Here is a 24,650-nt window from a genome sequence, read left to right on the forward strand (position 1 = left end):
CTGTACACTGGAAGCCACTGTCTTCTTTGTCAGGTGTGTGTGTGTGTGTGTGTGTGTGTGTGTGTAATCGTTTCCCCAAGGGGTAGGGCTGTGGGTTCCCAAAGTCACCTGTTCGCATTTCCATTTCCTGCTGGGAGGAATGTCCTTCACCAGAGACAAGGCAGTATTAGAGATGATGTTTCCGAACCATGGAATGGTAGAGATGATGTCCTAGAACTGTGAGATGCAGCACAATCCAGCTAATCCACATGTGCAGAAACTGAGAACCTGACCCTCCTGCAGTTACCTAAGGAAGCACCGCCCAGGACTCTGGATTTTGCCTTTCACTATGATCTTAAGGCCATGGACAGTTCAGGCACCTATTTTTTCAGCACTCTGTCTTCCTACCCACCAATATCTTTGTCCTGTCCTATTCTACATATCCAAGCAGCAGGTGGATGTTCCAAGCCCAGAACCCAAGACAGGAAGGTAACCAGTAGCTCTAAACTCTTGCACCTAGAGGCAACTTCTGCCTCGAGGAGGATCAAGGGGTCTTCCAGTCATCTCTCTGACTCACAACAGCCTAGCAGCCACAGGCTAGCTGGTTCCTGGGACAGGATCTTGTAAGTCTTGTGGGCTCTGTTGTCCAGCTCTCGGGAAGCATCCTGTCCCCGTCTCGGTGTCCACTGAGCACAGGGCAGGATCTAGACCTCTTTCCATTCTGAGGAATGCCTGTCTTAAGGACACGACCTCATTTCTGCAGGCTGCTGTGGCCCCCTCATTCCATTTCCTGCTCATTTCCTTCCTCCTTGTGAAAGCCCCGATACCAGAAAGTTCTCTGAAGCCAGAGGGACCTTGTTTTTCCTAATCACTGTTCTCATTCCCCACCTGGTTGATGTGACTCAGCCCTAATAGCTCCAGCCTGCAGAGGTGTGAAAGTCAATGTGTGAACTGCACCAACTTAAAACAAAAAACTGCTTCATCCCTTTTAGAGCCCTGCAGGCTGAGCTCATTTTAAGCACTAACCCTGCTCTTGACACCTAGGCTAATCTTAAGGAGAGCTCCATTCTGCCACGATCATGAGCAGGGAGAGGTGTTTCACCCTTCTTGAGTTCAACCCACAAAACAGGATTGCGGGCAACAGCTTGTTAATCATGAAGCCTTGCATGTCACAATGAAATAACTCCTTATATGCACAGAGGAACTTCTGATGTGGTTTCTGAAGTTCTGTGTTAAAGGTTATCATCACTCTGAGCTCCTGTCCTGAAGACACTGCTCTGCCAAACCAAGGTGGGGGTAACCATCACACACAAAATTCACCAGGAACTACCATGCCCTGATCCCCTGCCCCACCTGCCCCAATTTACACACAGATACTGTGTCCTGCAGCTTGAGAATGGTGCCGTGGCTACCTCCTATTTTTCCTAGGCTCCATGACCTCCTCTTCTGGAATCACAAACTGATTTCCTTTGAGTCATTGAGAGTCCACGTGATTCAGGTGGCGACGAGCCGGTGTGTTACCAGGTGTGGCCAATCCCAGGATTTCGCACACAGTGCCGACTACATAGGAGTATATGACCAAGCCAGAACAATCAAAATCAGCCTCCTTGGCCAGGAACTATCCAAGGATCCCTCCACCCCACTCCCGCACCCAGAAATCGCTAATCAAGTAAAGTGCTAACTTGGAGGTGCTGATGGCCAGGTTTGCTCCTAAGTGGAATGAGCTTTCCTAAGAATGAAGCACTTCCTAGAGGCAAACAGGGCTAAGAGATGGAGAGAAACAATGTTCTAGGTGCAGCTATGCTTTGGTCTACCCAAATCTATACCTGAAGTTTTCAGTTATACTAGACCTAAAAAAAAATCTTTTTCAAAAAGTTTTCTTACTAGGCGTCTAACATTTGCAATTAAAAATGTTCTACATAAGTTCTAATTGGATCCAGAACTGTTTCCCAAAAAGGGTTTAGTGTAACAGGTCTGGTGGAATGCAATATGATATAGAAGGGTTCAGAACCATGAGTTCAATAACTTTTGAAATATACAAAATTTCTGAGCCTTTAACTTGACAACAATGCTTTAAATCTCTCCAATTATTACAGTACACACATTAGATTCCTTAGGAACAGTCTGCTAAAGAGTATACTTTGGCACATGCTTAGTTTTTCTCAAAGTCCAGGCTTTTCGAAGTAGAGGAAATGCTTCAAGGGAATGGCAAAAAAAAAAAAAAAAAAAACAGAATAAAACAAACCTTTCAGGATGTGTTCTGAACTCAGCTAGGTTTATCCCAATTGGCAATGCCTTTATATTATTGCTGAATTTGATGACCCATTAAAAAAATTTAGTTATTCCCCAATGTTTCAATAATAGTCATTTAACTCTGTGGCCAGAACAAACTCATGTGCATCAGAAAAGAGAAACTTCAGATTTTCTCAGGGTAACAGTTTACATCAGACATGTCCCTCTTACTAACCACGTCACTTCTCTTATGAAGTTGTCACACTCCAGGTAGATAGGAACGACACACACGGAAGAAGGCTGGACAACGACGGCTGTGATTTCAGAGTTATTTTAATAACCAGGTTTACATTAACAGTCACTTGATGAACTTTTTTTTTTTTCCTTAATCTCAGCTAAACTCAAAACACAGTTTTCTTCACGGTTCAAAGCAAACAGCTCTCAGCGTTCCAGAGCTGCTTCACAGCTACCACAGGTCACAGGGAGAGTCACTGTCTGTTCAGAGTCACAGACACAGAACTGAACACCCACACACCATTTCCAAAGGGGGAACTCACAAGGGATGCTGGCTGCCTGGGACAGCCCACGTGGACACGGGGACTCGAGCTGGAGGTTCCAGGGGAGGAGGTCTGGAAAGCTTGGGCCAAGAAGCTGTTGGGAAGATTTCTCATGGGGCAGCCCAAGTCCAGGCTTGGGATGGACGCCTTTGGGGCAGAACATGACTCTGTGTGTGGAGTCACGAAAGAAAAGGCCAGAGGATGACTGGACTTTGAAGAAATGCACTTTTGGGATAACTACAGCCCTGCTCTCTTGAGAAAACTTGAAGGAAATATCTCTAGTAGGGGGGTAGCTGATTTATTTAATACCTTCTCAATTACCAAAGATGGCAACCCTCCCAGAATGAAGCCCAGATAATTGTCATCCCCTCATAGAGAGGGGCCAGGCCAAGAGATGAGAGAGTCAAAGAAAGCTTGGAGGAGACGAGGACCCAACATGCCCTCCCACCCTCAGATGAGACGCCAGGGAATTCTGAGAGGGCTGTGGCTCATCGCCACGTTCTCTTCCTAAACCCTCTGGACAGGGCTCTTTGATGGGTCTCACGGAATACAGGGCACATTCGAATACAAATTTTAACTTAAGTAACAAGGAACCAGAACTCAACGTCAACAATATACTGGGAGTTTTCTTGGAATTCTCAGAAACTTCTATGCTTGGAAAGTTACTAATAGTAAATGAAGACAGGACGACTTCCTCAGTTAAGGTGCCCATCACAAATGCATATAGGGGTTGTTCCTTCAGCAAAAAAAAAAACAAAAAACAAAAAAACTTGTGCAGACTGTAAAGTACTGGCTCAGTGTTTCATTCAGAAGTCCTAAGTGCAGCCAATTTGGCCGTGAAAGATTTCTTTTTCAGAGCACAGCGATGTCGTGGGGAGGCTGAGCTGGACTCGGGGATTAGGTAAGAGCAGCAGACGGCACACAAGAGGATGCCTGGACTAGTCCTTTATGTGTCTCTTCCTCCATCTGGTGGTCGTGGCTGGTACTGCAATGTGCCTTAAAGCACAGCCCAGCCAATGAGGTATATATGAAAGCTGATCTGACTAGCTCCCTCTGCCTGCAAAACTGTCATTCTGAGTTCTACCAAAGGCCCCCAAATCTGAGTATATAAATCAAGAGTGCAACCTCCCCTTCGCTTAAGTTTCTCTTAAGATAAAGGCACCATGAAAAAGCCTTAAAAACAGCAAGACTCCTTTTATGAAAGGAAACATCTTTTTGTATGATTTGAACAGAAAAGTACATTGCTAGGGAAATCCTCTTCCTTGGCTATTTCCAAACTCCTTTTTAGCCATGTACCCCCTTTTCTCTGGTCTTCAACTTACTAAAACCTGCAGAGGTAATGGCTTCTCCTAAGCACTTGAAAGGTGTTTGCTCTTTTCTTGAAAGTACTTAGTTCACAGGGTTGCAGGACCTACTGGCTGGATACCCTGAACACAGAAGTCTGATACCAGGTTGAACATGTTTTCCCTGCAATATGGACCTCAGTGGGATCACAGAACTTGCTCCAAAACTGAATTTTCAGAAGTGGAACGATAGGGAATTGGACATTCAGGTCTGACCGACAAGGCAGATGCTAACACGATGCTAATTTCCTTTATGTGTCCATGTCACTTCCACTCACTGGGAGACTCTGGTACTGAAACAAAAAGTTCCCCCACAGGATATGCTAAGGGAAAGGGCAAGAGATGGTTTAGAAATGACAGAAAAAACCGCGGCAACAGAACGTGTTCCTTTTGCTTCAGACTGCCTTTCTCACAACCCTGCTGCCTCCCGTATGAGCCGAGATTCTCTATTAGTAATAAAAGTTAGGGAACACCTAAGAAAACAAATTTCCAACAATAACCCAAAAAAATCATATTCAATAGAAGATGTGCCTGGATCTTAGGAGAGCAAGAGAATCACATACCCCTGGCAACAGAAGTCCATCTCAGCTCCAGTCCTAACTTGAGAATCCACCTGCTTGTCTCCATTTGCAATGAGTTTGAGAGGTCATCACCAGGTGTTTAGAGGGCGGTGTTACTTAAGTGTGGCCGCCCTCCCCCCAGGGCCGGAGCTGTGCTCCCAGCTGCTGCCTTTTAAGAGCACCAAAGAGGCAGGGAGGGCAAGAGGAAGAGAAAGGTCATTTGCTTCTCCCTCCTCTTAGTTCCCAGCCCAGGAAAGAGAAGAATTTGAAAGCAACACTGAGAAAGAGGCCGATCAAACACTGGCACGACCAAAAAGGTGGAAGCAATGGTTGGGTTCTGGTGTTTTAATAAAATGTTCCAAGGGATAAAATCTACTAGGAGAGGACATGGCAGAGTCCCGAACCCGAAGATCGCCTTCCTTGTCTGCGGACCCCAAGGGCCGATGGTGGAGTACCAGCTGCCCCGAGCAGGCATCTTTCGTGGAAATTAACATACTTCCTCAACACAATACACAAGACCTGCTATGCTCACCCACCCGCCTCCCCCGTCCACACCCCACCCAGCCCCTCTGAGCCCTCCGCCTTGCTCTGGGTTCCCACCACCCACTCACCCCAAATAACCGGCGTCCCTTTTGTTCATTTTCCTGCCATCCCCGCTCGTGTCCCTTGTCGTAAGATGCAGCACTACACACGCTCTCAACACTATATAGCAGACGCTTTGCCTTAGTGGCCTGATTGCATGCATGTAAATGGGGCAGGGGCGTCAAACAAATCCAGGCTATGCATCAACAGAAATCAAAGCAATATTCGTAAAGCTAGGCAAGCGAGCGTTAACATTGGAGAAACATAAGGCTTGAGGCTTATTGATTCTTTAGATCGAAACTGTTTGGATTCGCTTTCCTTCTTAAATATTGGTGTACCATTTTGGCTTCAAAAGAATCTCTTCTTGCTTCTGCCCCTCTCTTTGGGGGAGGGGTCGCTTAACTCAGGGATGTGATGTTAGAACGCCCTCCAGGGGGCGCTACGATGCGCTTGCTGGCCGAGCGGACCCCCTCATCCACTTGGGTGCCTGCAGGGGACAATAAGTTCCCAGGGAATAAAAAGGGAGGTGGGGGTGTGGACAAGAGAGAAAATTGATTAATTTGAAGAGCGTAAGATGTTAAATGCCCTCCTCATCTCCCAAGAAACTTTCATTTCAGTCTGTCAGGTAGTCCAGACTTTCCATACCCACTCTCCTGAAAATAACCCTTTGCAGGAGAAGCCAGATTCTTACTGGATTTCATCGGACTCTCTGCATCATAACAATAACAGTAAAAAGAACAACGGGAGTGATATGAAAAACAGCTGCTCATGTGCACTGTGATAAGCAACTCTGAAGTGCTTCTCAGAGCATCTCATTCAGTCCTCATCACGATCCTGGAGGGAGGTACTGTTATTATCCCATTTTACAGAGGAGTTGACTGAGGCTGAGAGAGGTCAGGCAACTTGCCCGTGAGGGTCTCACCACAACCTGGAGTGGTGATGGTCTGACCTGGGGATACAGCTGACATGAGACACTGATACACACTCCTTTTCAGAAAGGAGCCAAAAAAAAAAAATAAAAAAGCTTAGGCATGACAGAAGTCAGGGAGCAATGAAAAATGGCAAACACACTGAAAAATTTCAGGCAACTAGCATATGTGATCTCTGATACTGTCACCCCAAGTTTTAGGACTCTGCCTCTGTCTTCCTCCCCTCTGGCCCCCTTGTATCTTCTCCCTGTCTTCCCATTTCCCCCACTTCTTCCCCCACAGTCACTGTCCCTCTAAGACATGTGTCTTTTTCTTATTATCTCACTTCCTTCACTTGAAAGTTTTCATCAGAGAGATGCAAATCTACACTTACTGGTCTTCTACACTACTGGTTATGGAGCAGTTGAACACATTTTCTAAGAATATCAGGGAGTTCTTAAAGATTTATGATATAGCTAAGCCATGGTAAATGTTCAATTAGTGGCAGCTGTTGCTAGCATTATTATTATGACAAGGAAGGGGAGAAGATAAATAAAATCCTAGGCTGGAAAAAGCTATCGGAATTTGAGCATATAAATGATCTATTAACCTGGGCAATGTAAACAAAATATACTGCGGAGCTTACCCAGTCTAAGGCAGAAAATCATACCCATAAGGAAACCATCCCGTCCCGCTCCGCCCTCGCCCCGCCCCCAGCAGGTGTGGTCTCTAAGCAGAACTGGTTATCTTTTAATCCTGATGTTCTATCTGGCTGAACCTTGTCTTCCTTTCCCACCAGGACTTCTCTTTGGCTCAGCAAACCACCAACTTGTCCAACTCACCTGACAGGCTAAATCCGGACTGATGCAGGTTCCTCACCGGCGGGTTGGGCCGCGTGGGAGAGCCCCGGGTGGAGCCGGCGGGGGTGCCCGCCTTGGGCGTGGTGGTCAGGTCGAACACCGGCCCGTCGTACATGCCCCTGGGCACGGCGTGCAGGTCCGCCATCTGCAGCAGAGACAGAAGGCCCCCTTTAGTCCCTCAACAGCGAAGGGTCTGCTCCAGGCAGCACAGATGAGGCGGTGAGCCAAGTGCGTGTGGTGAGAACTAGAAAATAATCATGTTACTTTTCAACACTAGGGATGCAGTGTGCAACATGATAAAGGTATTTTATTTAACAGTGCTGTCCATTAAAAATCAAAGTCATTACGAATGTAAATCCTAAGAGTTCTCATCACAAGGAAAATGTTTTCTCTATTCCTTTTATCTATATGAGATGATGGTGTTCACTAAACTTATTGTGGGAATCATTCCATGTAAGTCAAATCATTATGCTGCACACCTCAAACTTATGTTTGTGTTGCATGTCAAAGATATCTCAATGAAACTGGGGAAAAATTAAAAGGTTATTTTAAGGAAAAGAGAAGCAGTATAAAAAAAGTGGGTGTTGTGACAGAGGGACCATGGAGGTGGCGGGTGAAGGCCTTTCTGAATAGATGAGCTTCTAGCTGAAGGTTCAGAGGGGCTCGTGTGGGACGCAGAGCGGCGACCCGGATGGCAGAGTTCTCAGCAGAGGAAACCGAATGTGCGAACGTCACTGAACAGAAGGGCGGAGCAGAGCCGGTGGGAAGGGCAGCAGTTTGAGATGCGGTCCTGAGTGCTGGCAGGGATGTGTCCCCGTGGGAGCTTCATCGTCATGCTCCTCAGCACAGATCAGAACCGGCAGCTCCAGATGAGCGTCCTCACTCAGGGGGTCTGACCCACTGGCCTCTGGCTGGGGCTGTGCACTTGCCCGGGGACGTGGAGCCTGCCAGCAGCATCACCCAGCTGCAGGCTCTGTGCCAGGCATGGTGTGACCCGGGCTCATGGTTTCACATGGAACAGAGTGCCTCCCCCAAAGGCGTTCACCGTCTATTATGCAAACACTGCAAGACCACCCAAGGCAGCATAACAACTGGCAGGCAACCTTCACCTATTTCTTATCATTGGCCAGAGGTGAGGCAACGAGGACAGGCCACCAGCGCAGGACGGCCCACTGTAAGACTCCAAGGAAGTCAGCCGCAAAGCCGTCCCTCTCCTCTGTCGGTGAGGCAGGTGCAGGTGCAGAGGCGGAGCTCATCAAACCTGCAGATGCTCAGGATTCAGGTAAGAGGATGACTACATCTGGACTCCTTCAAAACCTCAACCAGTAACTGTATTTCATCAACATTTCTTGGGGTCCAGAGGCAAAGTCACATTCATGGAAATACAAAGCTGATATATAGAACGTTTGAGTGTCCTTCTCTTTTCTGTTAGACCAGAACTGGAGTGTGAACTTCTACTCCAGGCTACCTACCTTCAAAACTATCACCCATAAAGAGAGAAGGATGGGAAAGGGCCTTAGAGCACTGTCATGAATGAACAGTGGAAGGTGGCAGGGATATTTAGAATGAAGGGCAGATGACTTTGGGAACAGAGAGATGCTCAGAGGTGGGTTCAGCTCATTCTGTGCAGGTGCCTGGGGCAGAACTGTGCTGTGTGTTGGCTTCAGGGAGGCAGACTTGAGCCCAGCAGGCTCCTATGGAGGCTACGGATAAGGCTGCCGCCACCCGTGGGGCTCTGGACAAAGTGGATTCTCTCTGGCTTCTTTCTACTCAATGACTGCCTCAGTAACTCTGTGTCTGAAATTAGAAGGAATTCCCCAAATCTGAGCTCAATAACTGGACAACTAAGATCATGCTGGGGCTATCTGCACAAAAGTAACTAGCTTCTCAGAATTCTGAAAAATTTATTTCAATATAGGCTTATATCTCCATCATAATTCTAGAATCCTCTGCTTTTGCTTTTATAACTGGCTGGATTATCAGTTTACTTTCCAATAAAACATTACATGTGGAAAAAAAAAAGCAGGAAAAAAAAGAAATTGGTTCTCACAGACAAGGCTGGCCAGCTGCCTCATGAGATGGGGAGGCCCATGATGCTGCAAACGTCCACACGAGGCTAGATGTAAGGATTCAGGTAAGTAATTCAGGTACAGTAATCCCTCACTTACTGTACTCACTGGCGTTTAGGATTCGGGTGGGACACGGGCATACTGAGTTTCTGAGAGCTTCTCTCTAATGATATCATGAAGGGCCTTATTTTCTGTCCCCAGTGCTGACAACAGGAAGGCTTCACTGGACTCGCACCCAAAAACTGCCCTCAGATGAAGACAGCCACTTGGCCCAAAGCCTCGCCCTCTGCCTGGCACCAGTGTGGCAGGTGAGGGAGCAAAGGGAATGATTATAAGGCCCAGACCGCTTTCACAGACCGGTCGAGCTGAGGCCTTGGCTATGACTGCATTCCGGCAGCCTCCGTCCTGTCCTGCTTTGTTCACGCTGTCAGGAAGCGTGAACCTGAAAGCGATACCCAACCTCCCTCTCGGAGCCTGCTTCCCAGGCCATGTGCTCTGCAGGTAGACTGAAGACCCCTGCGTGGGTCCAGGCACTGAAGTGAGTACGGCTCCAGCCTGGCCCACACTGATTTACAGAGTGTGCCCCCTGCCTCCTCCTCCCCCGCCAGCCCCGTGTGCACAGATGACTTTATCCCTTTTACAAGGCAAGGTCGTCAGGACTAGGGCTCAAATTCCACAATCCCCGAGCTGGTCAAACCCTGCTTTGAGGAGCCCTAAGGCTTCCCTACAGGAAGGTGACCTGGAGGATGGTGCGGGGATAGGAGAGGGAACCTATCCACCCAAGGGATGCTCACCCCTCAGGCATCAACCAGAGCTACTCTGTCTGTAATGTGTAGGGAGGTAGGCGGGTAGGTAGACATATACATAAACATGTACACGTGAGTGTGTGTGCATCTACCTACCTATTTGTGAAATCAGGGGCATAAGTAAGATTTTATTTGAACCACAGAACTTGCTAAGAGTTATAAACATTTGCCCCGATGGATGGTTCGACACCAGGTAGACACAAGATGGGACAAGGAGGGGTGGGCGTGGTCTGCTGGTTCTTGCTGCAAGCCTTAAAGAGTAAATTATTTCTTAAAAATATATGCAGAATTATTTTGAATTATTAAAACATTTCAATACTACTTTGAGAAAAAGCACTCTAAAGATGAGAAATCGTTGGAAAAAAGCTTCCTTTAGCTAAGAACGTTTTCGAATCCCCCTTTTATAAAATGGATTACTGTCCATTAAATCTGTGCAATTGTCCTTTGAGAAAGAAACCCTTGCTGTGAATCTCTGGGAGGATCTAGAGCACACAGACCCCTCCCCATCTAGCGGTTCCTACACCTGTGCTGAGTGGGTCACAGAGCCCTCTCCCCCCACCTCTGGGCTCCAACTGCTTCTTACCTTCCTCCGCGCTTTAATGCGCTTGTAGACGTAGTCCGAGAAGGGGCTGCAGGGGATGAAGCGGCCAGCCCCCTGGGTCACGTGCAGGTTGCCATCTTCCAGCATGATCTTGCCCTGGCAGATGACCACCAGAGGAGCCCCGCGCAGCTCCATGCCTTCGAAGATGTTGTACTCTGCAGCCTAGAGACAGGGGCGAGGGGCAAAGCCTTGGTTGTGGGTATAGTGCGGAGAGAAAGAGAAACACAGTTCTCCTGGCCTTGGGATCCCGCCTTCAGCATCCCCAGGAACTGATTCAACAGGTAAGCTGGGAACAGCTTACAAACCGTCTGCAACCTTTCAGTGGGCAGAGACCTCGGGAGACAGATGCTTGCTAAGAGTGGGCTTCCTGGTGAAGAGAAGCATCCCATCTTTTGTAAGGTCCTCACATGGAAGTAAATTTTTGTCACTGGCAGGGTTCAAGAGAAAGTGAGTAACTGACAGCGATGGTATATATGCTGTCTTGTACTGGGTGGATGGGTTATATAACCTTTATGTCCCCACTAGCTCAAAATTCAATGTGATTTGACACAATGTTTAAGCAAAGGCCACTACCACCCAAAATGGGCTTTTCCCCTACCTTCCTCATTTATTCAGTAAGTGCAAGGCACTGTTGCAAAGTGGTTAAGGATCTTGGTTTATTTTTTTATTTTTATTTTTTTTAGAATCTCGGTTTGGAGTCAAGTTATCTGGGTTTGAATCCTAGCTTCACATTTACTTGCAGCATTATTTAATCTCTCTGCATCTCTCCTTCCTTATCTATAAAGTGGGGATAATAACGAGTGCCACCTGGACAAGAGTGTTACAAAAACTCAACAAATTAAAAACACAGTGCCTGAAACATAAGTGCTTGAAAATACATTTTCCTAACAAATACTTTTTTTCCTAACAAATATTTTTATGCACCATTCTGTCAGATGGTGGTGGTGCTATGTCACGTCTGTCTCTTGCGACCCCACGGACTGTAGCTCTCCAGGCTCCTCTGTCCATGGGATTCTCCAGGCAAGATACTGGAGTGGGTTGCCATTTCCTTCTCCAGGGGAATCTTTCCGACCCAGGGATCAAATCCACATCTTCTGCATTGCAAGAGGATTCTTATCCACTGAGCCACAAGGGTACTAGGCTTTAACTATTATCTTTCACGTGAAATTCCTCATGAGGAAGTTATCAGAGCTATTGACTAATTTTTTTCCTGTTCTTTCTCCTTCTGGGCACCAGGTACCACTGCACTGCTGGCCCTCCTGAGTGAGGTATGCCCACAGGCCTGGCTTTGGCCAGTGCCAGGGGAGAGGAAGTGACGTCCTGGGAAAGATTTCAGGGCCCCATCCTGGTCCCCTGGTTCAGTAGTCATGTAGCGAAGGTAGAGAGAGTGCCTATATAGGCCCCTGCCCTGAGTGACTGTGATGGGCAGAGCCCCTCTTCTCTGCCCACCCATTTTGCAAAGCAGGAGTGAGAAATAAATTGCTGAGGTTTTATATCCCTGGGAATCCAGGATGATTGGTTATTGCAACACATCCTCGCCCAACTACCCTGGCTCACCACAAACTCACATCTCTCCTGTCCCTGTTCCCCACCCATGTTCCCACCTCTGCTCCACGCCCATCCGCTCAGGCGTACCGACTGGTGGTTCTTGGCAGAGACGATCTTGACAGCATCTGGATCCCAGATCACCAGGTCGCTGTCAGAGCCCACGGATATTCTTCCCTTGCGAGGATACAGATTGAAAATCTTGGCAGCATTTGTGCTTGTCACGGCCACAAACTGGTTTTCATCCATTTTCCCCGTGGCCTGTAAAAATACACACACACAAAATGGTCCCTCCAGGGCTTCTGAGTTCAGAGCAGGGTGACCACAGTTCAGTTCAGTTTAGTCACTCAGTTGTGTCTGACTCTTTGCGACCCCAAGGACTGCAGCAAGCCAGGCATCCCTGATCACCAACTCCCAGAATCTACTCAAACTCATGTCCATTGAGTCAGTGATGCCATCCAACCATCTCATCCTCTGTCGCCCCCTTCTCCTCCTGCCCTCAATCTTTCCCAGCATCGGGGTCTTCTCAAATGAGTCAGCTCTTCGCATCAGGTGGCCAAAGTATTGGAGTTTCAGCTTCAACATCAGTCCTTCCAATGGTTCTGTAGCTCACTGGGTGAGCTTAGGCCCAGAAATACAAAGAGGGGCTTCAGAAGTGGTGAGCACAGAAGTCCACCCAGTGAGCTGCAGAATCAGCTGTAGCTCTGGACTGTCACGATCACCCAGACAAAATGGAGAAATGCATGGCTGTGTGGCTTAGGATGGAATTTACTGCTCTGGAAGTATGCATGTTTTTTCCAGATATGTACATACATTTACTTACTTATTTATCCCTTCTAACTCCAAAAGGGATTATAGAGATTTCAAAGTAAAAGCAAATATAACTGTGAGCCCATATTTTAGATATTTCCATTTACATAGGCACTCAATAAATATGAAAGAACCTTGCCCAAATGAAAACAATGGTTATCCCTGGGTTGTGGAATTCTGAGTGATTTTTTTTTTTTTTATGTGTGAACTTTTCTGTGGTTTCCAAGTGTTCTTTATTCAGCAGGTATCATGTGAGTAATTTTAAGATATGTATTACCTTTTAGCAGTTCCAGATACTGCCAAAATAAATATATATACACATACACTCATAAATACATAACAATGTAAGAAAAAAAGAAAAAAAACTAAGTTTTTATGAGAAGAGACAAAAATATTTATAATTTCCCCCCTTTCAAAACAGAAAGCTTGGGTAAGGAAAGAAGAATTTAGTTTAAAATCTAGTTTTGACCTTCCTGGGAACCAAGAGGGGAAAAAAAAAAGGAAACTTGGACTACATGGTGTAGATGTGTATTTTATTTGGCTCTGAAATGAGTGTCTAGGATTTTTAAAATAAAACAGAGGGAAGTGATCAACTTAATAATGAGTTTTATAAAGGTTAGTCAAATCTTAGGAAGTGACTCATTTGCCTGGCTGTTTTTTGTCAGTTTCTGTGATGTTAACAAGGAAAGTAAAACCACACCACTTTGCCAGAAGCCTCTGACAATTACCTGTACAGTCTGGATGACTACACAGCCCAGTGCAGGGCATCCTTGGTGAGCAGATGACTTGAGTCTTGGTCATAGACCCCTCGCCTATCATGTCAGAGGATTATAGCCAATCCTTTATTCGTACCATCAGATAAAGGATGTGTTTCTGGTTCATGTGCATGCATGCTAAGTTGCTTCAGTCATCTCTGACTCTTTGTGACCCTATGGACTGTAGCTCGCCAGGCTCTTCTGTCCATGGGATTCTCCAGGTGAGAATACTGGAGTGGGTTGCCATGCTGTTCTCCAGGGGATCTTCCCAACCCAGGGATCGAACCCGCATCTCTTAAGTCTCCTGCATTGACAGGCAGATTCTTTACCACCAGCACCACCTGATTCATAGTCCTTCACAATCTAGGAGGCCTTCTCAGAACCCAGCCCTCAGGATTCATCACTCTAGAAGGGACATTCACAAACCACCTGGTTCCAGAGATACCTGGGCAGGTATGAGGCCTCATCTGCACACCCAGCGCCCCCAGGCGTGAAGAGGAGCAAGGAACAGGACACTCTGATCTGGCCTCAGCTGCCCTCCTGTGACCTCCATCCTTACCACAGCCTTGTCCCAGATGACAGACATGCGCTCCTCCACACCGTTGGTGCCCTCGGGAATGGCTGTGAAGTTGTCCTTCCCGATGGCTTTCTGGGCAGTGCTGAAGGTGCAGTGGGCACTCCCAGAGAGCTGCAGGTCTCCACTGGCCGAGGAAAAAGTTCCATGTGAACAAGGAGATTGGAGGCACCCCAGGGGCCCAGAAGCAAGAGTCTAGGGTAAGGCTGTGGAGTGCTATGCATTGAGTTTGGAATCTTTCCCCTCCCTCTTGCCAACTGTGAACTTGGGTGATTTCTTCCCCTCCCCGGGACTCAGTTACCCCATCTGGAAAATCAGGGGAGTGGATTAGATCACTTCTTATGTAGTAGTATAAAAGGGACCCAGACGAGTGATGGGACGTATCCATAGAGGGCAGCAGCAAATGAGTCTCCCTATAATTTTGGTTCAGTGCTCATGACCAGCGTTAAAACTAGGGAAGTGATTTTTTGTCTCCTGGACCTTCAATTGCTCAATCTGTAAAATAGTGATGATAGCTCCTCACTCAGGGTGATGTTTGTTGTAAGGAACAATGAGATCACATGTGTAATCTCACCCTAGTGCTTGGCATACAATATGTATTAACTGCTATTACCATTACTAAAATGATTACTGGAATATCTTTTAAAATACAATGGCAGAGAGCCCACTGTCTATGCTTAGCACTGCAGGGGAATTCCCGATGTGCTTTTCTCACAGGAGACTCTAGTCTAGCTGATGGATGGGGCGGCCCTGGTCCTCATTCCACTGGCCCCAAGACGTCTCCAGGCAACACCCACTGCTTGTCATTCTGCACCAACCTGGCCAGCAAGGAGTTGATGTAGTCTGGAGTGGTCGGGTCAGGACTCAGAGGTGGAGATGTCACAAATGCAGCTGCCTTGGCCCAGTTCTTGCTCCAGTAATGGGTCCCATCCGTGCCCAGGCTGGCAGTGATGGGCTCACCAAAGACCACGTTTCCTGGAAGGGGTGGGCGAGAGGCAATAGGTTTGCATAATGTATGTGTTGCCCTGGGACAGGCTTAGATAATCATGGCCCCTACTCAGCCTTCTCAAGGATGTGGCTCTGAATCAAGCAGGTAGGATTCAAGTGGACATTCCCAGCTTTTCTAAGCCTTTATTTTTCTATCTTCTAAATGGGAACAATTTTGTATTTGGTAGAAGCCACTAGTTGCAAGATGCAGCATGCATTCATGCTCAGTGGCTCAGTCATGTCCAGCTCTCTGAGTCCCCATGAACTGTAGCCCACCAGGCTCCTCTGTCAGTGGGATTTTCCAGGCAAGAAAATGAGTGGATTGCCATTTCCTTCTCCAGGGAAATCTTTCTGATTCAGGGATCAAACATTGCCATGTCTCCTGCATTGGCAGGCAGATTCTTTACCACTGAGCCACCTGGGAAGCCTCGTAAGATGCAGCATTTATTCTCAAATTTTGAGGTAAATTTAAAATTTGAAGCAAATGAAAAAGTATATACATTAACTGTTAAGATTCATCCTCATTTCAGAAACGTGAAAATGTGGAATAAATCGGTCCTGGAATTGATGATATAAGACAATGTCTACTTCCCAACCTTGTGAAAATGAAGGGTTTGGCATACACAGAGTGTCTGGCACTTGGGAGATGCTAAGGAAAAGTGATTTCTTAACGCCTCGTACTCCTTTCCACTGTAGAGTCCAAAGCCCCATATGTGCCCACGTCATTGGGAACTGCTAGATTCTGCTTCTGCATGGACACGCTTTGGCTCCACAAAGTAACACCCATCCCCATGGATGACAGGTCTCATGATCTTTTTTCCCATTATGTTTGTTACTCCTTAACCTATGGCAACAAAGAAATTTGCTCAAGGACACCCAACAACCTGGGACACAGCAAAGATGAGGCTGGCTTCTAGGACCCTGTTTTTGGAATTAGAGGCTGAAATGCCCAAACCAAGAAGACAGGAGGAAGGATACTGGAACACATACTGACCTAAGCTGAGTTTCTTAAAGAAGGGATGGAGATACAGAAGGCAAATGCCATCTCATAGAGGGTGGGATGGTACCAAGTGTCTTTGTGCCAGATTCTTGGGCTAAAGATGCTGGTGCAGCCCTCGGCTTCTTCAAGTTTGGTCCTCCACCTTCCACATTCAGGTTCTCCACAAGATGGACATCTAAGAAGGCTCTAAGGCCAAGACTACAGGTTTTTCCTAGGTTCAACTCCAATCAAATGATTTTGGTTGCCTGTATTGGGAAGAATTCTAAATATGCTGTGGTCTCCCTAGAGAACACTTATGATTGACTTGCAATGTCTGCCACGTGCAAAATAAGAAAGCAATGGCAATGATTCCTACAGGACAGTCCTGCTCCTTGGGATGGTAGTGAGAAGGATCCACACAGGACTAATGAGAATTTCAAGGGCTCTCCAAAAATATTTACCAAACTAAAGCAACAAAGAAATGAAGAAATGAAAAGCAAGTACTCAAATACTATTAAGAGAAATACAAACTTAAACATGGGTGCCTCTCCCTTTGGACTATCTTTAGATGGAGGGTGAGAGTAAGCAAAGATTGTAATTTACTACTAGATTTGAAGTCTAGCTCTCCCAGCTGGGAGATTCTGGACACGATGGGCTTCAATTTCCTTATTGGAAAAATGGTGACAACAAATGCCAACTTCTCAGAGTCCTTCATGAGTTCTACATAACAATACATTTAAAGTAGTTCTCTCAGGGCAAGGCATAGTGTTGGTCCTCACTAAACTGAAATTCCTAATGTCGTTTCTGAGCAGCCAGGCAGACATGCTACAGAGCACTAGGGGATTAAACACCCTGGGGCTTAAACTCCTCTGGTCCAGAGGGAAGAATGAATCTTATCATAATGTCTTCTCGCTCTGAATGCTCCTGTCTCTCCCTGAGGATGACAGTTCATGACATGTTTATTGGCTTCAATCTCAGCAGCCACTTTCATCACTAAAGTGATGCCTGCCTTCCACCTTGGAGACCAAGCTGTACTAGTTCTCCTTGCTAGAGCCATGATCCAAAAGGCTAAGGGTGAAGAATTTTTCTACATGAAATTTAAAACAAGACTCAGCATACAATTGAAACACCCTGTCTTTGAAGCCCCCGGGTCATCCAAGAATGGGTCCCAGGCTGGATGTAGCCACCAGCAGAAGGCACAAGAGGCTGAGGATGGTAGGTGGCCAGGGGGAGAGGTGTGGGGGTGTCCTCCATGAACTTTTCCTTTCTTTTTTTGGCTCCATGGCAGGTGGGATCTTAGTTCCCCGACCAGTGATAGAACTTGTTCCTCCTGCATTGGAAGCACAGTAGTTCCCACTACCAGGGATCCCTTCTCCTTTTTCCTTTTTTTCCCTTCTTGAAGACTGGGTAAGGAACACTGGGCTGCTTTCCTGGTTCTGTCCTGATGACTCATATCCAGCGGAGCAGCCATGCCGTATCATATGGAGACACTTAAAAGCCGAAAGAGAAACAGCAGGCTTCCTGTGAGCAGGGAAAGGCAGGTGGTACCCAGACTTGGCCAGCTATAAAGGCTGTCAGGGCAATTAGGAAGCTCCCCCTCCCAGAAGAAGAGGGTCTCCTCTGCCGGAAGGCCGGGCAGCCACACGCTCGGCCGTCAGTCAGCTGGGACTATTTTTATCCCCCTCAGACACTCACATGTGGAGTTTCACAGACCAGTTCTGAGTTTGGGAAATGAGTTGCTCATCGTGGGTCTCCCCACATGGCAGGCATGATCGTATAGCCGGGCCTAGGAAACCCTCCCTTGCAACTAAACACAAACCCCTGCGGCCCCTAGGTCTCAACCCACTCTGTTCACTGGTGGGCCCATTGAGGTGCCACTGAGGACAACAGAGAGCAAGAAACCAAGCTTTGAAATGAAGATAAGCTTGAGCTTGGCACAAGGTGACCACAGGAAGCTAAGTTAACAGCCATGGAGGAAGGAAGCGGATATCAGCAGGTCTTGATCACAGAGCCTGGGGTCACAACAGCCATACCGTAGCTGGATATCATATGGAGACCTGCTCTGAGATAACCAGTGCTGACCTGCATGGCTCAGGGGGTGGGAACCCCTGCATTCCCTACCCTCAACCCCAGCCGATGACTCCATCTCCGGAGCAGATATTGGTTCAGAGATGAACCCACGTCTGAAGCCAAGGCAATGGCAGTCTTCCTGGGGAATTTTGCTTGAGCTGTTGGAAAAGATATTCTCCACTCCTTCATCATGCCCCCACCAACTGTGGAGGCCAACAGCAGCTTTTAGCATTAATTCTTATCACTGTTCATGCTGAAGATAAAGCCAAAAGAGAAGAAAGCAGAGTCCAGAAAGGAGGAAGAGTGACAGAGCCATAATAGTATTGTTTAAATCCCTTGATCCAGCCATGCCTAAAACACCTTCAGCTTCACCTTCAGTTTAAGTCCATTTGGCTGGGATTCTGACTGCTGCACTCAATATAATCCTGACTAATATGTCCATTTATAAAGTTCAGATAATATGAACTGACAGTGAAAGATCACAGGAGAAAAAAGATGTACCAACTCTCCAAAGAACAGATTCAAGCTGTATCATCTCGGGCAGATCACTTACCCTTCCTGAGTTTCAGTTTACTCATCTGCCAAGTAGAAGAAACCCTGAGATCCTGTCATCCATACAGGATACAGAAAGGATTCAATGGGCTAATAACAATGAAGGGCTTCCCAGAGAGCAAGGCAATGAGCCAAATAGGCACCGCTGACACAGGATAGCTGGGGGGAAGGAGCCACATGGCTCTTTAGGGGCTCTGAGATCTTTGGAGCCCAAATCACCTTTTTTCCTGGCTTGCGAGATGAGGTCGGCTGCACTCTTGCTCATGACCTTCGTGACGTAGAGAGGACAGTTGGTTTGGCTAGCAATGGTGATGGCGCGGAACACAGCCTCAGCTTCCAGCTGCAAGAAACAATCCCTGGGAGTCAAGGGGAGCAGGACCATCTCCAAGCGCCACGCCCAGCCTCCACAGACTGAGAATGCAGTGCTGCACGGAGGTTACAAGCCTTGGGGACCCTGGAGCGCCACACCCTGGCTCCAAACCTCATATCTGTGGCTTCCAACTCTGTTCCTTCACTGGGCATCTCAGAGCCCCACCCCTCTCCTGGGAAGTGGAGATCAGGAGAGTGTGTAAGCAGGGGATTGTTAGGTGAGAGCAGTGCCTGGCCAGAGTGGGCACTGCATCATGGCCTCTCTCCTCTTCCTGTGATTATTACAAGGGCCGCACATAATGGAAGCCTTTGCTCCCCAATCTGCCCAGAATCCCTGGGCAAAACATAACCCCAACAGCAGTATGTATAAATAACCAGTTAAGGCTGCTGTGTGCATGCTAAGTTGCTTCAGTCATGTCCAAGTCTTTGCAACCCTATGGATTGTAGCCCGCCGGGCTCCTCTGTCCAAGGAATTCACTCCAGCCAAGAATACTGGAATGGGTTACCATGCCCTCCTCCAGGGGATCTTCCTGATCCAGGGATCAAACCCACATCTCTTATATCTCCTGCATTGGCAGGTAGGTTCTTTACCACTAGCACCACCTGGGAAGCCCCCAGTGAAGGCTGCTGCTGCTGCTAAGTCACTTCAGTCATGTCCAATTCTGTGCGACCCCATAGACGGCAGCCTACCAGGCGCCCCCGTCCCTGGGATTCTCTAGGCAAGAACAGTGGAGTTGGTTGCCATTTCCTTCTCCAAGGCATGAAAGTGAAAAGTCAAAGTGAAGTCGCTCAGTCAGGTCTGACTCAGCGACCCCATGGACTGCAGCCTACCAGGCTCCTCCGTCCATGGGATTTTCCAGGCAAGAGTACTGGAGTGGGGTGCCATTGCCTTCTCCGCCAGTGAAGGTTACTAGGTATTAAATCCTTTCCTGGATGGTCAGCAATGGGTCAGTTCTTGCAGGCGTTTCTTATACTAATCATCCCCAGGCTTCTCAACTCCAAGATTTCTTTCATTACTGATCTCCTCCAGCCCACCCTAATGTAGAAGTCATGTTTTTGAACGCGCCAACCAACACAATTGACTATAGTTAAGTAAGAAATAATGATTCTTCCCCTGTTCTATTAACAAAGCAGGATCTTAGAGCTTGGCCCCTCCTCATGAGTTGGGTCCAAGTCCTGAGTCTGCCACTTAGAAGCTGGGTAACCTCAGGAATGTTACACAACCTCCCAAAGGCTCAGTTTCCTCATCTGTGAAGTGGGGATAATAATAGGACCTGACATACAGGGCTATTGAGAGGACTAAAATAGTTCATCCTTGTAAGGCAACGAGCCCAATCCTGGAACAAGGCAAGTGTTCCCTGAAGGCTGGCTATTTGGCTGTATGGCTGATGACAGCTTCTGACCAAAGGGGGAGAGCCTGCATTACTACCGAAAACCCGAATTCAGTCCAATTCAGCCCAAAGCAGACATGCTGGCATTTTTCCTTTCAATTGGCCACAGTTTCTTTTCGGACAAATATGACATTCTGGTTAGCCATGCAGCCCAACACTTTTAAAAATATCAAAATAGCTTGCAGATAGACGCATAATGTTTTTATAATGCAAACCAGTCACTGCCCTTGGTGGGTGCGGCTTAGCAAACAGACTCTAAGCACTTGGCTGGTTCAGCTAGCATCCTCCAGGCTGCTCTCTGTTCCACGTGGCAAGATCAAGATCCCGGAGCCCGGAGCACAAGTGACTGTGGCCACCTTCCTGAAGCACCCAGACATCGCAGGAGCTATCTCTGAGCTCTGGCTTCAGCTCTCTGAACAGCATCACTCAAGATACTCTCTAGGTGTGCTTTGAACTCAAGAGGGGCTGCTCCTCGTATGTCGAGGCCTCCTTCTTCATGCCTATGCTGACCACTCCAGCTCCCCCATGACCACGGTCCCAGCCTTTTTGATCTCATCTGCCCCCCACCCACCCCCACCACCCTGAGCAGTGCAGGGTTTTCAGCACCTTGACAACACAACTATCTTTGGAAGGTTACATCACCCTCCAACTTCACCCACAAGAGCTTCCAGGGTTGTGGAGATCTATGGCTGAGAGGCTTTTTACTAAAAAGGAGACAGGAACAGGGAGGAAGGGTGGGATGGGGGGGTTGGAAAAACAAACCAAGGAACAAAAATAGACTTTGCTCAGAAATCCCCTGGCTGCTGCTGTAGGAATCTGTCTTGCCAGCACATCTCCACAGTGACCAGCATTTAAGACAAGTTGCACAAGCTACTGATCATCCTGGCCTGCTCACACCGGGTGTTTTCCAGTCCTTCAAGCATGATGGCCAGTGGTTTCATCTCTCTTGAGCTCCAGGTTCTTTACATAACAGTAATAGCCAGTACTCAGACCAGGAAAGGTACCAGGGACTTGGTATGCAGGAGACAGACTTTTCAGGAACGCTTTGACCAAAACCTTGATCACAAAATTACAAATTATTTCAACCGACAACAAAAATAGCATTAAAAACATGGAGTTTCTAGGGTGCTGATAATGTTCTGTTTCTCCAACTGGCTGGTAGTTTTAAGTGTGTTCAGTTTGGGGAAATCCATTGTACCTTTATGATAGGAATACTTTTCTCTATGTGTGCTATATTTTCTTTCTTTAAAAAGACCCTAACAGGGACGAACAATGGGAATATTGTGATTTCTGGTTATGGTTCCTTCTCCTATCTGTCTTTAAAAAATTTTGTTAATTGGAATAAAATTGCTTTATAATGTTGTGTGGGTTTCTGCTGTACAACATGAATCAGCCATACCTATGTATATATCCCCTCCTTTTCCTCCCCCATCCCACCCCTCAAGGTCATCACAGAAGGCCAGGCTGGGCTCCCAGTGTTAACAGCACCTTCTCACCAGCTATCTATTTTACACATGATAGTGTACGAATGTCGATGCTACATTTTCCACTTGTCCTACCCTCTGCTTCCTCTGCCGTGTCCACAAATCCTTTCTCTACACCTGCATCTCCATTCCTTCCCTGCAAATAGGTTCATCAATACCATTTTTCTAGAACCCATATATTAATATATGATTCATATATGATATTTGTCTTTCTCTTTCTGACTTACTTCACTCTGTATGACAGGCTCTAGATTCATCCACCTAACTAGAACTCACTCAAATTCCTTCTTTTTTATGACTGAGTAATATTCCATTGTATATATGTACCACAGTTTCTTTATCCATCTCCTACCTGTTGTAGGATGCCAGGCTTGGAATGATAGAACAGGAAAGGGTTCACTTCATTGACACAGAGGGCCTGGAACTCCCTCCAGGTGCCAGGCTGGTCTCTGAAAGCCAATGTGCTCCTAGGCATATGGGCAGCCAGTTCCCAGGTCTGGGCCTGTGCCAGCCACTGAAGCTGCTGACCGCCCAGACTTGTCCAATCAGCCACTAGTTACCATTCATTCACCCGTCAGCTCCTAAGCAGTGACACTAATCAGCACGCATCTTACACGTGGGAAACGTATACCTGGATGTCCCTGTCACCACATACAAATCAACAGACATCATGCCTATGAAAAACCCATTCAGCCCACTATCAATACGGCTGATGTTGTGCCAGACTCAGAATATGAAATAAAAGAAGAAGTGGAAACGTCTCTGGGCTTCACACTGATTAAGAATGGATTTAAATATTTACCGCTATTTAAATATAATCCTACTGAGGTACTGTAGAGTCCCCTCCGACTTGTACACTCTTTAGAGAGGTCGGGGTCAGATGTAAGTATTTTCCTTCCATTCCCTTCTAATTTTCTCAGGGGCCTTGAGTTGGGTCAGTCAGACATGGTCTTTGGAAGAAATGTCCCAGTTTCTGTCTTGCCTTCACAGAGTCCCAGCACCTTTCAAAGGAGTTTGTTCACACAGCTTATGTGTGTGTGTGCTGAGGGAGAGGAAGCTAGATGCAAACACCCAATATAAAATGGGCAGCAGGACATTTAAAATGGGTGACAAGGTCCTACCATCCAGCACAGGGAACTCTACTCAATGTTACCCGGCAGCATGGACTGGGGGGAGTCTGGGGGAGAATGGACACATGTGTATGTACAGCTGAGTCCCTCTGCTGCCCACCTGATGCTATCACAATGCCGTTAATCAGCTTTACTCCAATATAAAATAAAGTTTTAAAAAATTAAAATAAAATGGGCAGCAGGCCATAAATCAGGCCGCTGTGGTAACAGGAGTCTCCCAGTAGATGCTGCTAAAAAAAAAAAAAGAAAAAGAGTCTCCATTGCTCCTATTTCTCTCCCTGCCTCCCCCAAACTCCACCCCCACCCCCACCCCCCATGCTCCTGAAAATTACCTCCTCTGGTCTGCTCAGCACATGGCCTTCTGGGCCAGTTATCCCCATTTCCAACATCCGGGTTTGCTCCTAGAATGAGAAAGGAATAGAGAACAATTTTTATATGAGCTCAGCTGAGGCCTGAAACAGTATGAAACAGTAGGAAAAGGCAAAATGATAGGACACTGAAAGATGAACTCCCCAAGTCAGTAGGTACCGAATATGCTACTGGAGATCAGTGGAAAAATAACTCCAGAAAGAATAAACAGATGGAGCCAAAGCAAAAACAATACCCACTTGTGAACGTGACTGGTGATGGAAGTAAAGTTCAATGCTGTAAAGAGCAATATTGCAAGGGAACCTGGAATGTTAGCTCCATGAATCAAGGCAAATTGTAAGTGGTCAAACAGGAGATGGAAAGAGTGAACATCGACATTTTAGGAGTCAGTGAAATAAAATGGACTGGAATGGGTGAATTTAACTCAGATGACTATTATATCTACTACTGTGGGCAAGAATCCCTGAGAAGAATAGAGTAGCCATCATAGTCAACAGAAGAGTCTAAAATGCAGTACTTGGGTGCAGTCTCAAAAATGACAGAATGATCTCTGTTTGTTTCCAAGGCAAACCATTCAATATCACAGTAATTCAAGTCTAGGCCCCGACCAGTAATGCTGAAGAAGCTAAAGCTGAACTGTTCTATGAAGACCTACAAGACCTTCTAGAACTAACACCCCAAAAATGCCTTTTCATTATAGAGGACTGGAATGCAAAAGTAGGAAGTCAAGAGATACCTGGAATGACAGACAAATTTGGCCTTAGAGTACAGAATGAAGCAGGGCAAAGGCTAACAGAGTTCTGCCAAGAGAACGCACTGGACATAGCAAACACCCTCTTCCAACAACACAAGAGAAGACTCTACACATGGACATTATCAGATGATCAATACCAAAATCAGATTGATTATATTCCTTGCAGCCAAAGATAGAGAAGCTCTATACAGTCAGCAAAAACAAGACTGGGAACTGACTGTGGCTCATATCATGAACTCCTTATTGCCAAATTCAGACTTAAATTGAAGAAAGTAGGGAAAACCACTAGACCATTCAGGTATGACCTAAATCAAATCCCTTAGGATTATACAGTGGAAATGAGAAATAGATTAGATCTAATCAAGGGATTAGATCTGATAGACA

General features: G+C 46.8%; 1 protein-coding gene across 2 annotated transcripts in view; it reads right to left on the reverse strand.

Annotated features, from left to right (window-relative positions):
- Positions 1–5,456: 5,456 nt before the first annotated feature.
- DPYSL3 (dihydropyrimidinase like 3) overlaps positions 5,457–24,650 on the reverse strand; it is a 115,976-nt gene continuing 96,782 nt past the window's right edge. For both annotated transcript variants that reach the window (XM_065918854.1, XM_065918855.1), the window contains exons 7-14: positions 23,476–23,544; positions 18,989–19,109; positions 15,000–15,156; positions 14,167–14,308; positions 12,133–12,303; positions 10,480–10,659; positions 7,004–7,166; positions 5,457–5,740 (exon numbers count right to left, since the gene is read on the reverse strand). In XM_065918854.1, the coding sequence (XP_065774926.1) occupies positions 5,652–5,740; positions 7,004–7,166; positions 10,480–10,659; positions 12,133–12,303; positions 14,167–14,308; positions 15,000–15,156; positions 18,989–19,109; positions 23,476–23,544 (1,092 nt within the window). In that variant the 3' untranslated portion in view covers positions 5,457–5,651. The remainder of the gene's footprint in view (positions 5,741–7,003; positions 7,167–10,479; positions 10,660–12,132; positions 12,304–14,166; positions 14,309–14,999; positions 15,157–18,988; positions 19,110–23,475; positions 23,545–24,650) is intronic.

This window comes from Muntiacus reevesi, chromosome 1, assembly GCF_963930625.1.
Source record: "Muntiacus reevesi chromosome 1, mMunRee1.1, whole genome shotgun sequence".
Lineage (NCBI taxonomy): Eukaryota > Metazoa > Chordata > Mammalia > Artiodactyla > Cervidae > Muntiacus > Muntiacus reevesi.